Below are 15,720 nucleotides of genomic sequence, written 5' to 3' on the forward strand. Positions count from 1 at the left end.
ACACCTTACTTGCAGAGTTCCTCAAGGGTCTTTTCTGGATTCTGTTCTGGGCAGCATTTTCATTAACTTTATGCCAACAAACCTGAAAATGTCTTATCTCATAAATTATGCAACATTTTCAGTCCTCTAAACATAAAACAATAACAGTTAACTCGCCAACAGTTCCTTAATAAACTATATCCGTGGTTAACAAAAAAAAATAGCTTACTTTGAATTCCAAAAAGACCTTACTGATATTCTTTGGCACACCCCAGAAACTTAAAATCCATCTCCTTTTGCAACTGCACGTCGCATTAACCAAGCTGTTGAATGGGGTCCACCACTTCATATACTGTGGTATCATACCTTTGACCCAAGCCAGGCACATTATTAATGAGAAAGCAAATATTTAACTCAGCCATTGTTTGGCTATCTTAAAATTTCCTATTTCCTATCACCTAAAAGCAGAATCGCAGCTTTCAGCCTTAACTGGAATATAGCCTATCATTAATAGCCTACACCTCAGAGAGATTAAAATGAACTACATACCTTTGCTAACAGAATGTGCCAGTGTGCCTTACTTTTGCCTTACATAGGAGATCAATGTATTACTATTTAATGTGCCAGTTGACTTGCCATAAATGAGTATGCTGATCTGCTCCTGTTTGGTGTTATCCATAAAAGATTTAGTAATAATATACCCTCCCATCACAGCCACAGACTGCCAATATGTTGCTGTCCATACCATCTGTGATCCATCACTAAATGTGCCACAATGTTAACCAGGCCCATCATAGGTCCATAGGTTAGTACTAAGCTAACTGCCCTTGTGAGCCATTTTAAGCCTAGCCACTTTTCCCTCGTGAGACTCAAACCCTGCACCTTGTATTTGTAAGGCAAACACCTTAACCATTAGGCCACCCTACCAACCACTGTCTCAATTAGTGTCTTATTCATGTAAGACCATGTCTTCTCAATTCCTGGCCCTAAATTCCGGGGCTCTTACTAATGATATTGTAGCATCTCCCCCAACAGCAAATTTTAAAATGAACTGCCACAACATAAAAAATAGCTGCCTGTCAATGCTCTAAGGTAACAGCAGTAACCTAAATAAAAGTCTGAAGCTCCAAACATTTCTTCAGTATGTCATTGGTCCATTGCTTAGCCACGTAGCCATGTGATGCAAGAGCTTAACCTTTCCCTATCAAGTGATTTCTTCCCTTCAGACTCACTGGTATACCAGTTCTATTTTCTGTCTGCTCTGATATGAATGATAGAGCATGAGCAGAAACACTCTTACAAACATTAGTTTGTCTCCTGTTCTTTGACTGAAAAGTTTAATACTACCTTAACTGTACATATGTAAATACAAGGCAAGTAGAGGTTGGGGGTTGGCTTAGTAGTTAAGGTGTTTACCTTACAAGCAAAAAGTACAAGGTTTAATTCTCACCTTTGGTCATTGTCTGGCTAGAGAATGATGGCTGGCATAATAATTAAGGTGCTTGCCTTACAGACACAAGGTATAGGATTTGATTTTCACCTTGGGAAGCAGGGCTGACTTTAAAAAGGTCTCTTGGGGTTGTTAGCCATTGAACCTGTAAGAAAGAAGTGGATGTAATATTACTGCAGCCATTACTTATTCATATGCAGTCCCACTTCTGTGTCATACCTTTGTTGTAATAATTTTTTTCTTACGTGTTTTACTGATTTGTATTATTATATTGTGCCTGTAAATGCTAGTATTAGTTGCGTTTCCCGAACTGTTGCTTAACTGAGTCCTTTGTGGATCTGTTGTCTACCCTAGTTAAAAAGCATAAGTAAATGAAACCACATTGAATTCAGTTAGTTTTATAAGTACATGGGAAGATTAACCTAATCCCTCTGTAAATTTCACAACTCCGCTCGTATACCAAATGCATCTCAATAAAAAATATTTGCATAACTTCAACATGAAAGATGAGTTTATCATTAAATGTTTACTAATCCCCAAGTTAGTATGCACACTCCCAGGTAACAGCTTTAGCTTCCATCTGCAGTAAACCTGTGTTGCAGACTACTGATAATTAAGTAGCTCAATTTGCAGCATTAACCAGCCTATTTGGACAACATTGTACTGCTTGTTAAAGAACATTAACTTCCTAATCCCAAGCATCATTCCACTGCTTGCTCCATTTTCCTGTAAGATTTTAAAACTGTAACTTTTGCCCAACACTAAGGTATAACTAAAAAGTACCACCTTTCACTACCCACTGATATTTGACAATAAGTGTTTGCATAGATTTCAGTGACCCCCCCCCCCCCCATGTTAGAGCTAGGAGAAAGGGCAGCCTCAAGCATTGTTCAAGAAGTATGAGCTTCACTTTTGATTTTCATCAAAAAATAATAATGACCTTTTCAGATCAGTATGTTTTTGCCATTTATTACGCTTAAAATTTTCATTATTTGTGATGAGTAATGTAAGATTTATTAAAATGTTAGTTTTGTTAAATGTGTGCATAATTTATGTATTGTATCATTCTGTAGTTAGTTATTCTAAACAACTGCATCTGTACTTGCATCTGATCAAGGACCTGGGTGAGAAGAATCGTCAGGCCACTGTACTTGTCATAGTTTAAAACAAAAATTCCAGGAATGAACGTATGAAGAGTGGTGTTTTCTTTTTTTTTTTTTAAACTAGTCTGTGAAAAAACAATGGTGGGTGGATGGCACAGTGTAGTCCATAGGTCTTCCCTGTGACTTCTCATTTTTAGCAGTGAAGTATGATTTGCTCATTCAGCAGTAAGACACGATGGGCTGGTAGTCACCGAGACATAATGCTAGAACATTTAACATCTAGTGCCCATCTTTATGTTGCGAAAATAGGTACTTGACTGACTGTTTACAGGTATGCCTTTTCTTCCAAATAAGTAGTCTCTTTCAAAATATTTTCAGTTTGCAGTGTCTCTTTTTTTGAAGTATGTAATCCTCAGAAATCGTACCACTTTTTTGTAAACACCTGTATTTAATTCCTGACTTGTTTCCATTCTATTACCTTTCCTTTTCTAATTATTTGATCCCAATACCTTGGTTCCTTTATATTCCTCCAGTAAATTCCAACTCCCTCTTGTCTGTTCTTTGGAGACCTAATTGCAGGAATCCCTATCAGCAAAATCATCTTTCTCCATTCCTGTGTTGGCTTAGGTTCTTAGTATACTTTCTGCTACTTTATGAATATAATATGTGTGACTGTCATTCTCCTTAAGGATCTGCATCTAAAATCCCATTCTTTCCTTCTTGAATTCCCCTCTGCTTCATCATCCCTTTCCACTTTGAATTGCAGCTTTCTACTTGTGTTATGTGTAAGAGCCTTACCCGTGTAGCTCTAAAGTATCACTTCAAATCAGCTAATCCTAAACCTCCTTGTTCTACTGGGATCATCCTCTTAGCTCACGTGACCCTTGCTGTCTTCCCTTCCTGAATAAAATGGTTCAACTCTTTATTACTTTCCACAACTTTTCTGGTTGATCAAAATATGCCTGAACTGTGTATTAAACTAAAGAGACTATGACCTTTTTACTGTTTGTATCTTGCTGTCCATATCCATAGGCAAGATCTTCCAGTTTTTGTATTCTCTTTTGTTTAGTCTCTTCCCAGGTATCCTTAGCTGCCATAACAGAATCCATTTTAATTTATATTTCTAAAGACTTCATTTTGTTGTGTCCCCACAAGTATGGGTATTGCTGGAACAATTCATGTGTGGGTATGTAGTTTGTAGCTATAGCCTTTGTTTTATCTTCATTACTTTTATATCCTGATAAAAACTTGGAACTCTCTCAGAATATTCTACAACAATGATGTATCCTTTTCTGGCTCCATCAGGTACAAAACAATATCTGCAAATAAGGCCAACTTTTTTAAAAAACCATGTCAGTTGTACACTTGAATTTCTGAGTCCCTTATTTTATTTGCCAGTGGTTCTAAATGTAACACCCAAAACAAAGGGAAAAAAATACCCTTGCCTGGTTCCTTTGTTCAGAGACAAGTTATTAGAGAGGAACCTCCCACTTTGATTTTTGCCTCCGATCTCTCATATATCTTTCTAGTTAACCTCATTGTATCAGGAAATGCAAATGCTTCCATTGCCCTACTCATAAAATCCCAGCTTACTCTGTCAAATTTCTCTGCATCAAGACCCACCAACAATAGCAGTATTTTCTTGCATTCTGCTTCCCTCTGGGTCATCATTGTTCTGTTCATGTCAAATATTTGCCTCCCCTCCACGTCTATCAATTTGTCATCACCTTTGCCATTTTTTTATCCATTATAGAATTTGCATTTTGTAGTTGTGGTTTAAATTTGAAATGGGCCTATATGAAGCTGAATCAGATGGATCTTTACTGTTTTAGGCATTACAGCCTCCTCATCCTTTTTGCAGGATGTTGGTGCCTCCCATCCTTTTAAAATACTGTTACCTTCTAGATGTTTATCACTTTCTTCCCTCTTAGCTTCTAAACTTCCAACAGATTACCGTTTGTTCCTGGAGACTTGCCTGTAGATTGGTAATGCATCACTATTTTTATCTCATCTCCTCCTATCTTCACTATTTTTATCAAAAGTATCCACGGGCTCAACAATTATCCAAAAGAAAGCAGCCAGTAACCCAAGGATGAAACCACGATCCACAAAATTTCTTTAAAACAAATTTATTGCTCCAAACACAAGTCTTAACACGATTTGTTAAGCGCTTTCATGTATACAAATACACTTCATCAGAACAAAGTAAAATAGCAAAAGCTATTACTTAAATACTAAAAAAAACGCCAAAACATCCACCAGATTAAATGTATTTTACCTAATCAGCATTTCTGTTTAAAGCAACAGCGTCTACTTTAACCCAACATGTCAAGCTGTTGTATATACCATTGACAGTGCTTCAACCACCTATTATTCATGCTCATAGAATTTAAATAACTTGTAAAAAAAACTGAATAAGTGTTGATAATACAGTTAAAACTATACAACCTTTAAAATAAAAAAAAATATATATATATGTTAGCGAATAATTCCCAAATTACATAACTACTACACCACATACATCCAAGTTAAAAAGTCAAAAACATTGTAATAAAGCTAAAATAACCCACAACACTACAAGTAGTCATAGAAAAAAGAAAAACTTGTAGACACACACCATCCCTCATGACCATAAGTAACAACACTTTGTTAAATATGTTACATATATATAAAATACTAAATTTCATTATACAATAAACAACCATATGACAGATATCATACAAAAAAAAATTTTTTTTTTTGTATGTAAAATCAACTTGTCATAAGTTTCAAAACAACTTGTATTTTTTAAATATTTTTTATGAGTGGCTTGGTGGGAATCACTTCATTTAGACCTGGATGGCAAGAGGCATTAAGCTTCAACTGCCATTTAATTTCCTTCTCACCCACCCAACTTTTTATGTCGCCCCCTCTTGGATTACCTTGAGCCATATCCAAAATAGCAAACTTGAATTTTTTGCAGGTGTTACTACCCATGATATGACGAGACAACGCATTGTTCCCATCTTGTCTTTTTATACAATAAACATGATCATATATCCTGTTTTTAAACTGCCTGTCAGTTTTTCCGACATAAAAACAGGGACATGAGCAACACATCGCTAAATAAACCAAGTGTCGAGACTGGCAATTCCCATTGATAAACCAGATTTTGTTCTTGTTAATATTCTTAAGTGTGTAACAGTTCCCCTCAAAAATATAAGCACATTGTGTACAACAACCACATTTCTTAGTCCCTTTGTTGTTGTTACACTTACTCTCATTTTGCTTACCGGATTTCAATTCAATAATTCTTTTGATGTTGAACCCAGTTTTATATACAAAGGTAGGTCTTTCAGAAATGTAGGACTTGATGTCCTCGTCACTAGAAATAATGTTCCAATTGGTGTTTATAATATCTTTAACCTTACCTACATGCTTCCCATATTTCAAAATAAGGGATTTCGAATATCGTCCATCACTTTTGTTTTTTACCGACGTGTCATTTATGTGTGTGTTTAACCCTTTCCCCAATAATGGGGTATATTTTCTACCCTATTCCCTGACCACATACTGTGTCACATCCTTAATCATGTGCATGGGGTATCCTTTGTCTTCAAACATTTTCCCAATGAATTCCATCTCTTGTTTCATCTTACTTTCCACTGATGTCATTCTTGCGGCCCGTATGCACTGTCCTTTCAGTATACTACGTTTCTGTGTATATGGATGTGTACTACCAAAATCAAGATAACCGTTGCTAAATGAATCTTTTCTATATATACAAGACTGAAAGGACGTGCCATCATTGTAAATGAATACGTCCAAATAATTAATACCCTCTCTGTTAAATTGATATACAAATTCCAAAAAAGATGTGGTGTTGTTAATATACTCAATAAAATTTTGGAGTTGTACTATATCTCCTTTCTACAAAATAAATAAATTGTCCAAATAGCAGACGTAACAAGAAACATGTTTCATCCAGTCAGTGTTGAAAATAAACTTTTCTTCCCAGTCCAGGAGTACCAAATTGGCATAAATGGGGGCATATGCTGCCCCCATTGCAACACCAGAGATTTGCTTGTAGTATTCACCTTCATAATATATGAAGTTGTTTTCAAGAACAATTTCAATAAAAGATGTTATAAGTTGAATCTTTTCCCAGTTGAATCCACTATGCTTCCTCAAACTACTAACAAATCTGAGTACCCCTTCCTCCTTAGGTATACATGAGAAAAGATCTTTAATGTCAACAGTGACAAAAATCATGTCAGAGCTCCAAAGATCCTCTGTAAAAATACCCAAGAATTCCCATGAATCTTTCATGATGTGCTTGGTATTGTTAACAATATGTTCAGAATTATTCGCTAACATATATATATTTTTTATTTTAAAGGTTGTATTGTTTCAACTGTATTATCAACACTTATTCAGTTTTTTTACAAGTTATTTAAATTCTATGAGCATGAATAATAGGTGGTTGAAGCACTGTGAATGGTATATACAACAGCTTGACATGTTGGGTTAAAGTAGACGCTGTTGCTTTAAACAGAAATGCTGATTAGGTAAAATACATTTAATCTGGTGGATGTTTTGTCATTTTTTTTAGTATTTAAGTAATAGCTTTTGCTATTTTACTTTGTTCTGATGAAGTGTATTTGTATACATGAAAGCGCTTAACAAATCGTGTTAAGACTTGTGTTTGGAGCAATAAATTTGTTTTAAAGAAATTTTGTGGATCGTGGTTTCATCCTTGGGTTACTGGCTGCTTTCTTCACTATTTTTATCTCATCTCCTCCTATCTTCACTATTTTTATCTCATCTCCTCCTATCTTCACTATTTTTATCTCATCTCCTCCTATCTTCACTATTTTTATCTCATCTCCTCCTATCTTCACTATTTTTATCTCATCTCCTCCTATCTTCACTATTTTTATCTCATCTCCTCCTATCTTCACTATTTTTATCTCATCTCCTCCTATCTTCACTATTTTTATCTCATCTCCTCCTATCTTCACTATTTTTATCTCATCTCCTCCTATCTTCACTATTTTTATCTCATCCCCTCTTAATGTTAATTGTTGAGCCTAATCTGCTTCTAACCTTGGCATATTTAAGTCTTCCATAAATATTTCCATTTGTGCTGTTCGTGATTCTCCCACATCTCTGTTTTGTAGAAATTTTTCATAAAATTTCCTAAACATCTCTAGTACCTTATCACAGCTTTGGTTATTTTTTTTTCTTGTTATAGGCACAAATTTGGCAGCAACCCTTTCTACTTTCTGTTGCCTAAGTTGTTGTGCCAAAAGATTTTTGTGTTCTGGAGTTATCAAAAAGTTGCTTAACAGCAGTCCTTCTAAACTTGTGCATATTATCCTGGTACTCCCTTATCTTCTCTTTAACACTCTACAATTGCACTTCTTTTTCTTCTGTGAGATTGCTAAAATATGTGATAATAGTAAATTTGTTTTTTGTAGTTGTAAAGTGTTGATGTGTAGGACTTCCATTTTACTGCAGTGTAAGACTAAAGTTGGATTTTCCAGTCTCTGTAGAAAAACTGTAGGGATTTGTTTAATTTATCTTTTAGTGTACTGGTCTGTTCTTTGGGATACTAAGCAAACTTGTGTGTCTGTAGCTTTGGGGACAAAAATGGCTTTACCTGTCTCCTTAATGCTTCCCAGCATTCCTAATATAATATCACATGAGGGACAGACGTCAAAGATAATAGAAAGTAAGTAATAGCTGTAGTATTATTTCAGACTTGGTGCACCCAGTGGCCACTTTTGAGTTGTTTTAGATGGCAGGTGCTGATCTTTACCCTCTTTCCCAGGCTTGCATTGTGGCAAATGTTTAAGATGGAGGTCATTGCAAGATTTATGTACTGTGAAAACACTTGAGTTAATCAGATGTTGGGATATATTTCATTTACAACTGACTCACTCACTCACAGCATTTTAACAATGGTCATTTGACTATAACTCATGTTTCTTGAGGGTTTAACTGTGCCCCAGTATGGCTATCATGAGGTACACTGGGGTAACAACTGCATGACAATGATAAATCCTATAGAAATGTTATGCTTTAACATTCTTTTTCAGATTTTGTTCAGTAGCAGTTGCTCTACTCCCAGTGTGTTGTTAAACTCTGGAAGAGTATCCCCACACAAATAAAACTCTCCAACAAACTCAGTAGTTTTAAATCACTACTTAAGCAACATCTTAACCAATCCTGGTCCTGCACATGCTCATCTCGGGGTTGAGACTCTGTGTTAACTGTACAGTACTCTGCAAATGTTCTGTTTAAACAGAATAAATGCAGACTCTCACTGGAATGACAAAACAATTTTTATACATAACTGCTACCTGTACAATCCACTAAGTTGCATGTGTGCTTTCTCTTTAGTAACCTCCACCTGTGTAAAATCTTAGAATGTGTAAATACAAGTACTGGGTTTTTTTTTGTCTTTCAAAAATTTTTATTTTCCAAATATAACAATAGTTAGAATTATATTCATCTGTATAGATGATAGACTATAACATTTTATATATACATTATTTACAAATGGCCTCAACAATGAAGATAAATAAGAAAAGAAAAAAACTATCTGTGAAAATATATAGGTTACATATTAAGAGTCTGTCCATTTTTAATGTCTCAATAAGAGAAATAATTTTCTTCCAAGGGTTGTTGGTCCAAGTTTTGGGGATAATTCTCAGTTCTTTGACTTTAACTTCCATTAATGCTGTTTCTTCCAATAGTTTCAGGAATTCTTCAATAGTGGGTTCTTGTGGTGATTTCCATTTTCTTGTTATACATTTTCTTGCTACTGCTAATATAGTCCAAAGAAGATGCAAGTCTTTTTTATTCATTTCTATATTCTCATTAGCATTCAGAAAATTTTGAGATTTAGATAATACAAAGGTATCTGTGAAAATAGCTCGAAGAAATGTAATTTCTTCCCAAAATCTTTTAATGTTAATACATTCATATAAAATATGTATCCAGTCTGCCCTTGCATCTTAATGAGCATCTCCAACAAATGACATCTTCAGACGAATTAATTGTGGCTAATTTGTCAGGTGCAATAAATGCTCTATGCAGAAACTTGTAGTTTAGATGTTAATTTAATGGAGTACAAAATATTAGTTTTACTTTCAATTGATACGTTTGTTTGATGTCCTCTTGTAATGAAATTCCAGAAATTTTGATTGGGTTTAATTTTATAGTTCATTAAAATTTTATACAATTTTGATTGATTTGTCCAATTGTAATTATTATATACAACTTCAGATATATAATTTATACGTTTAGGACTAGTTTTAAAGGAAGAATTATTAATTATTCTGCATAGGTCTTGCACGTGTGATAATATGCTTTGGAGCACCAGCCAATCTGTGTTTGATATATCATATGTATTATATTTGTTGAATGTCTAGTACTCTTTGATTCTTTATACAGTATTGCTAAAATGTAAAGTTTTTTATTTCCCAATTAGTAAGGGTATTGTTATAAATCTTGTTAAAGAAATTTTTGTGGAGCTAAAAGGCACTACTAATTCTATCCATAATTTTATATCTGTATTCGTGTGAATGAACCTTTTAAATAGATTATAAATGTTATTTATGTGGTCTAAATTAGTAAGTTTTGTTATATTGTATTGAATGCCAACACTTAAAATATGCCAAAGATTCATAGATTCATAGGTTCGTACTAAGCTAACTACCCTTGCGAGACATTTTAATCCTAGCCAGTTATCCCTTGTGAGACTCAAACCCTGCACCTTGTGTTTGTAAGGCAAACACCTTAACCATTAGGCCACCCTTCCATATTTTGTTTATTTAGTTTTAGGTTTTTTTGATAATTTGTTTTCATTTAAAAAAATAGTAGTATGTAGAGTATTCCAAGTAGAAGAAAAATTAGGGTCTATCCATTTTATGATTGTTCTAAAAATAGAAGCTTTTATAAAAGTCACTATATCTGGGAAATTGATCCCTCCCATTTCCCATGGCCTGATGTGATGCGAGTGAGCTATCCTATTTCTTTTTGGAAACCATAGCTTGTGCTATGTAATTTATTTTTGGAATTAATATCTTTATTAATTGCAATCTATCCTCAAATTTCAAATACATTTTATTCCATTTTACTGTCTGTATTTTTATGTTGTTTACTATATTATAATTTATGTTTAAAGTTGATTCCGTGTTTTCACGTAGGATTATTCCAAGATATTTTATAGAGGTAACTTGTTTACCTATTATATGATTTGTATTTGATAAAAATTCTACCTTCTTATTCAGAAACATGTAGTTGGACTTTGTTTTGTTAAAACGAAGACCAGAAGTAAGATATAATTTTTCCACTAGCTCATCTAATTCTTGTAAAGATTTCATTTGAAATAGATATAGTGAGTAGAGCATCATCAGCAAATAATTTTTGAGTTAAGTTGGCCATATATAGGCAAGACCTTTTATTTTCGAATTATTATGTATTGATGAAGCAAACAGTTCTGTAGCTAGTGCAAATAAAATAGGAGACATAGGACAGCCTTGTTTTGTGCCTTTAGTTATCTCAATGGCTTCCGATGTAAAAAGGCCCAATTTTTACGTAAGCAAAATTGTCTTTATATATGTTTTTATCAGTGTAATAAAGTGATGGGGAAATTCATAAAGTTCTAATACTTTGAAAAGATAGTCCCATCTGAGTGCATCAAAAGGTTTTCTATGTCTAATGCAACTATGAGGGCTTCCTGATTGTTTCTGTTTAGAAAATCTGTAAGTGTTAGAATTCTCTGAATATTGTCATGGGTATGTCTATTATGAATGAATCCAGTTTGATCTTCATTTATGACATGTATCAAGGATTTTTTTTATTCTGTTGACTAATATAGACACGAAGATTTTACAATCATTATTAAGTAATGAGATTGGCCTGTAAGAGTTGCATTGATTAGGATCCTTATTTTCCTTTATGATGGGCATTATAAGAGAATATCTTCACAAGGGTGGAATTATGTTTTGTGATTGTATTTCATTCAATGTTCTATGAAATAATGAAATTGCTGAGGTTGGAAATATTTTATATAATTCATTAATTATTCCATCAATTTGTGGTGCTTTTATTACGTTTACTAATAAAAGTACTGTTTGTGTGTAAATGTAAATGTAACTGCTGTGTGTTTGACTGGAACTTAGTATAATGTAATGTAAGCAAATGGAGCTTTTCTCCAAGAGCCTCCTCTGAAAATGAGTATTATCCACTCAGATTTTCCTGGTAAACAAAGACAAATAAATAGTAATAAATAATACATGTAGACTTTACACATTATTACTTCATAACACTCCACAACTTTTTATAGTATCCCTTTTGTTATACATTGACAGTGACCAGTTAAACTGCATGATTTTCTGTTGTATTGTTAGTATGCATGTATTTATGTGGAAACTGTAATTCATTTGTGGGGACATGCTGAAGGCAGATCTTACAGAAGTCGGCTTAGTGTCATTTTGAGACTGCTTGGTTGCTCATTGACCTCTGTTAGCATTTTAATGTCAGAAAAGCTCTTTCCAGTGTTTAGTAAATCTCTTGAGACTTGGATTAAGCTGCCATGTTTTATAATGAGATTTCCAGGATTCTTGAGGGCAGCCTTTCCTGGAATATTTTTATGTCAGTAATGATCGTAATCACAGGAAATTGTTCACACAACCTCAGTGTGGTGGTTGTATATGAAATGAGATTTATTGATCCGCTGTAGAAGTAAGTTAGCACAGGTGAAGGATTATTAGAGCAGCCAACTGCCATTAATTTGTGCGACACTTAACTAGTTCTGTTACATGTCAAAAATGTTTCTTAGTCCCATTCTCCTGTTATTTGTCAAAAATGTTTCTCAGTCCCATTCTCCTTGCATCTCTGAAAACATTATGCATCATGGATCAGGGAATAAAAAGCAGGAGCAGCATCTGAAAAAAACACAATCTGTTACAATTAATTTGAATCGGCTCATACTTTTTTTTGTAACCGGTGGCAGTTTTTTAACATGTTCTAGGGGAGAATATGCTTTGTGGATTTGCTTGCTGGGTCAGCCATCACTGATTTCATACTCTCAACACTTCCTGTGAAGCCGTCCTACCTGGGCCAGTACATACTGAGGCACAACCTGGATGTGTTCTTTGCTAGCTGAGCCCAGTCTCTCCAGATGGGGATGGCCTTATTGGTTCTCAGGCAGTGAATACCCCTTTACCAGGGAGAGGAAGGGGGTGCGGCACTGTGGCTAGCTGCTGACTTTGCACATGAAGAAATGTGCTCCAACTTCACTGATGCCTTCAAGCTTTATTGGGCAGTGGGGCAAAGCCTATGACACAGGTGACCCAAGTTTGAATAGCTGCTCAGGTGCTTGTTAAAGCCAAAACAGGGGAAACAGGAGTGATGTAGCTTTGCCAGCTTGTCCCTCTCTGCAGAGGAAGGGTAGGTTGCATATCTGGATGCTCATTCCCGTGATCGAATCCTTGAAGGCAGTGTATCTGACGGGCATAGGATAGTCTTAAGGAGTTGTATCACTTGTGGGAGTGAGCGACATAACATCAACAACATGCCCATTGTACACAGAACCATGATGGGGTACAGAACCATGATGGGGTATGGGACCTGCACAGTAGAGTCATAAACCGGAAAGTACGAATGTCACAACATCCTTGATAGCTGCCTGAATGAATGATCTTCCCTCTCAGATGACCCTCACTCCCAGTCTTTGGGAAGAAGTAGGTAAGTTGGTCAAGAAAGTAATAGATGATATGCAGACAGTGGGGCCAAAAGAGAGAGAGAAATAAGTTTCATAATGGATTGGGAGTGCACTGAATGAGGCATTGTTGTGAGTAATGTCCTGCCTCCAATGTGACATAACCCGAACTCTGCCCACACATCTTGGCTTCACCAATCTCGCCTTATTGCTTGCCTCCACTTGAAAAAGGGCAGTGGTATGCCTCCAGTTTGTTGTCCCACTTCCCAGAGAGAGGCACAGCCTCATCATTCACTCTGTGGCAACCAACTACTCACTGAACTCAAGTTGCCTGAGTTGTAGTCAAGGCTGTATCCCTGTATGTTAGTAAAGTTGGCCAGGTTTGCAAAATGTATGGTATGCAGATGTAGGATTATTTTTAATTTTATTGCATAGCAGCTAGCTTTTGAAATTCAAGGCATTTGAAAGATACTGTTTGCAGTTTGGAGCCAGGCATCAATCAGCAGAGGTGTATACAATGAGATAAAAAAGGTGAAAACGTTTTCTTGTCTGGGAGAAGAAATGTCATGGCAGCCATGCCACCATCAAGGCCCTCTCACAGGAAGCTGTGGCTGTAGAACAGTTGCCCACTTATATGTGCCTTAGTATTTCTCAGCTTTTCTCTCATTTTTCTCGTATTGCAGAGTAAGGCAATAGGTGAAGGCAGCTTGTCTTCAGATTCTGTCTTGTGTATTGTGAGTTACACTGAGCTTAATTGGTCTCAGTTAGTACAGAACTGTACTGCCCACCTTCTGAATATACTCCACAATTTTACCAAATTGCATCAGTCCTTTCCAGGCTGTACTGGCTGCCTGCATGTTCTCATTTAGCTTGAAAGGTTATAATGTTAGTCTGTCTTGCCCATCTGTGCTTCTCATACGTAGAACAGTTGCTTGTCCATTACCAGCCAGTTCAGACCTTCTTCTTAGCCAGTTGGGGGCTGCTGGTTGAAACCTGTGGTATGTGGTTCTTCACATATCAGATGCTGTAACTTTGGAATCTACTACTTCAGTGGCTGTGGGAATTCTTTTCTTTGTGTGGCATTAAGAGGCCATTGAAATTATCATTTTCCTTACATATTTAGATAGCGATAGTGCTTTTATCTTTGTCTAAAGTATTTATGATAACCTATTTGTGTGTTATTATGATTATTCTTATTAATTGTACAGGTATTGGGAAATGCCTTATTTGTTTTTGACTGTTTGTACTATGGTTAGTTTATAAACATATGAAACTGAATAGGACTTCTTAGGTAAGTACTAGGCTAGCTGCTCTTATGGGATATTTTAAGCCTAGCCAGTTTTCCTTGTAAAGGTGAGAATCAAACTCTGTACTTTGTATCTATGAGGTCAACACCTTATCCATTATATCAAACCCCAACCCCTGAAGTTCCCTTGAAATTGTATTCCTGCAGTAAGACATTAATAAACTATTCTTCCTTGACTACTAAAGTGTGCATTTGTGTTGTTTTTCTTTCTAGGGAAGCATTGCTTGCTGAAATGGGAGTAGCCATCAGAGAAGACGGAGGCACACTTGGAGTGTTTTCTCCAAAGAAGGTAAGCAGTGATGATAGTGGAGGAGTACCTTGCGACCACCACCATGCCTGCTGAAAATATCATAGCCAGTGATGTACCTTAGTTTAGTTTGTAGTTGTCTTTAAGAACATAATTCTGTGGGAGAGTGTGATGATGTTGTATACTGAAGAGAATGTGATGCACTTTAAGTATGCCCTTATTTATTTCATTTTTTTTAAATCCTCAACAGTAATACCAACATTTTCTTCCTTTTTCACTCTTTCTTTTGTTGTTGTTGTTCCCCATATAGATTAACCCTCAAAGGCCAACATCTTTGTTGGATGACTCTGTTGGTTCATTTCCAGCTACCAAGGTCTGTTTTTGGACATTAGATTCGTGAGTCGCTGTGGTAGTTCCCAAGCTCACATTAGATGTAGATGTTTGTGCTTATTTAGTGTTAAAATCAAGAATGCTCCTTTCCTTTGCGTAAAGAGGATTATTTGTAGCAGTATGTTGTATTCTGAGTTTAGTGCCTACATAAGTCAGTTGTACCCTTTTTATGTACCATGTACTGCTGAGGGAGGAAGAAAGTGACTTGTCATGTGATTTACAATGAAGGGAACATAGGCATTTATGCAATCTGCTTTTACTGATTAAACAGTGACCACACTTTGTAGAGTAACTGCCATCTAAGAGAAGCCTACAATCCACTGCAACTTACGACCCAGGTTAAGGCAGGCAAGTGCAAAAGATTTAAATTTAAAATTGTATAGTCTGCTTCCAAAGATGGGAAGCCAGAAGGATTTGACTGTTGTAAGGATGGTTCCATCATGATACTACTTGCAAGTGTTACCTGTTTTGTTCTGTAACCTGGGTTAGTGCGGTGTACTCAGTTTATGTTCCCTAGCATTCAGCATGTTT

The 15,720-nt window shown here is 35.7% G+C and overlaps 1 protein-coding gene across 1 annotated transcript in view; it reads left to right on the forward strand.

Moving 5' to 3' along the window:
• The window catches only part of KIF1B (kinesin family member 1B), a gene marked incomplete in the record, with an annotated part of 2,363,676 nt that overhangs the window by 724,494 nt on the left and 1,623,462 nt on the right, over positions 1–15,720 (forward strand). The window contains 1 exon segment of the mRNA XM_044063146.1: positions 14,766–14,841. Within this exon segment, the coding sequence (XP_043919081.1) occupies positions 14,766–14,841 (76 nt within the window).

This window comes from Protopterus annectens, chromosome 2.part1, assembly GCF_019279795.1.
Source record: "Protopterus annectens isolate FY-2018-M chromosome 2.part1, PAN1.0, whole genome shotgun sequence".
NCBI lineage: Eukaryota > Metazoa > Chordata > Ceratodontiformes > Protopteridae > Protopterus > Protopterus annectens.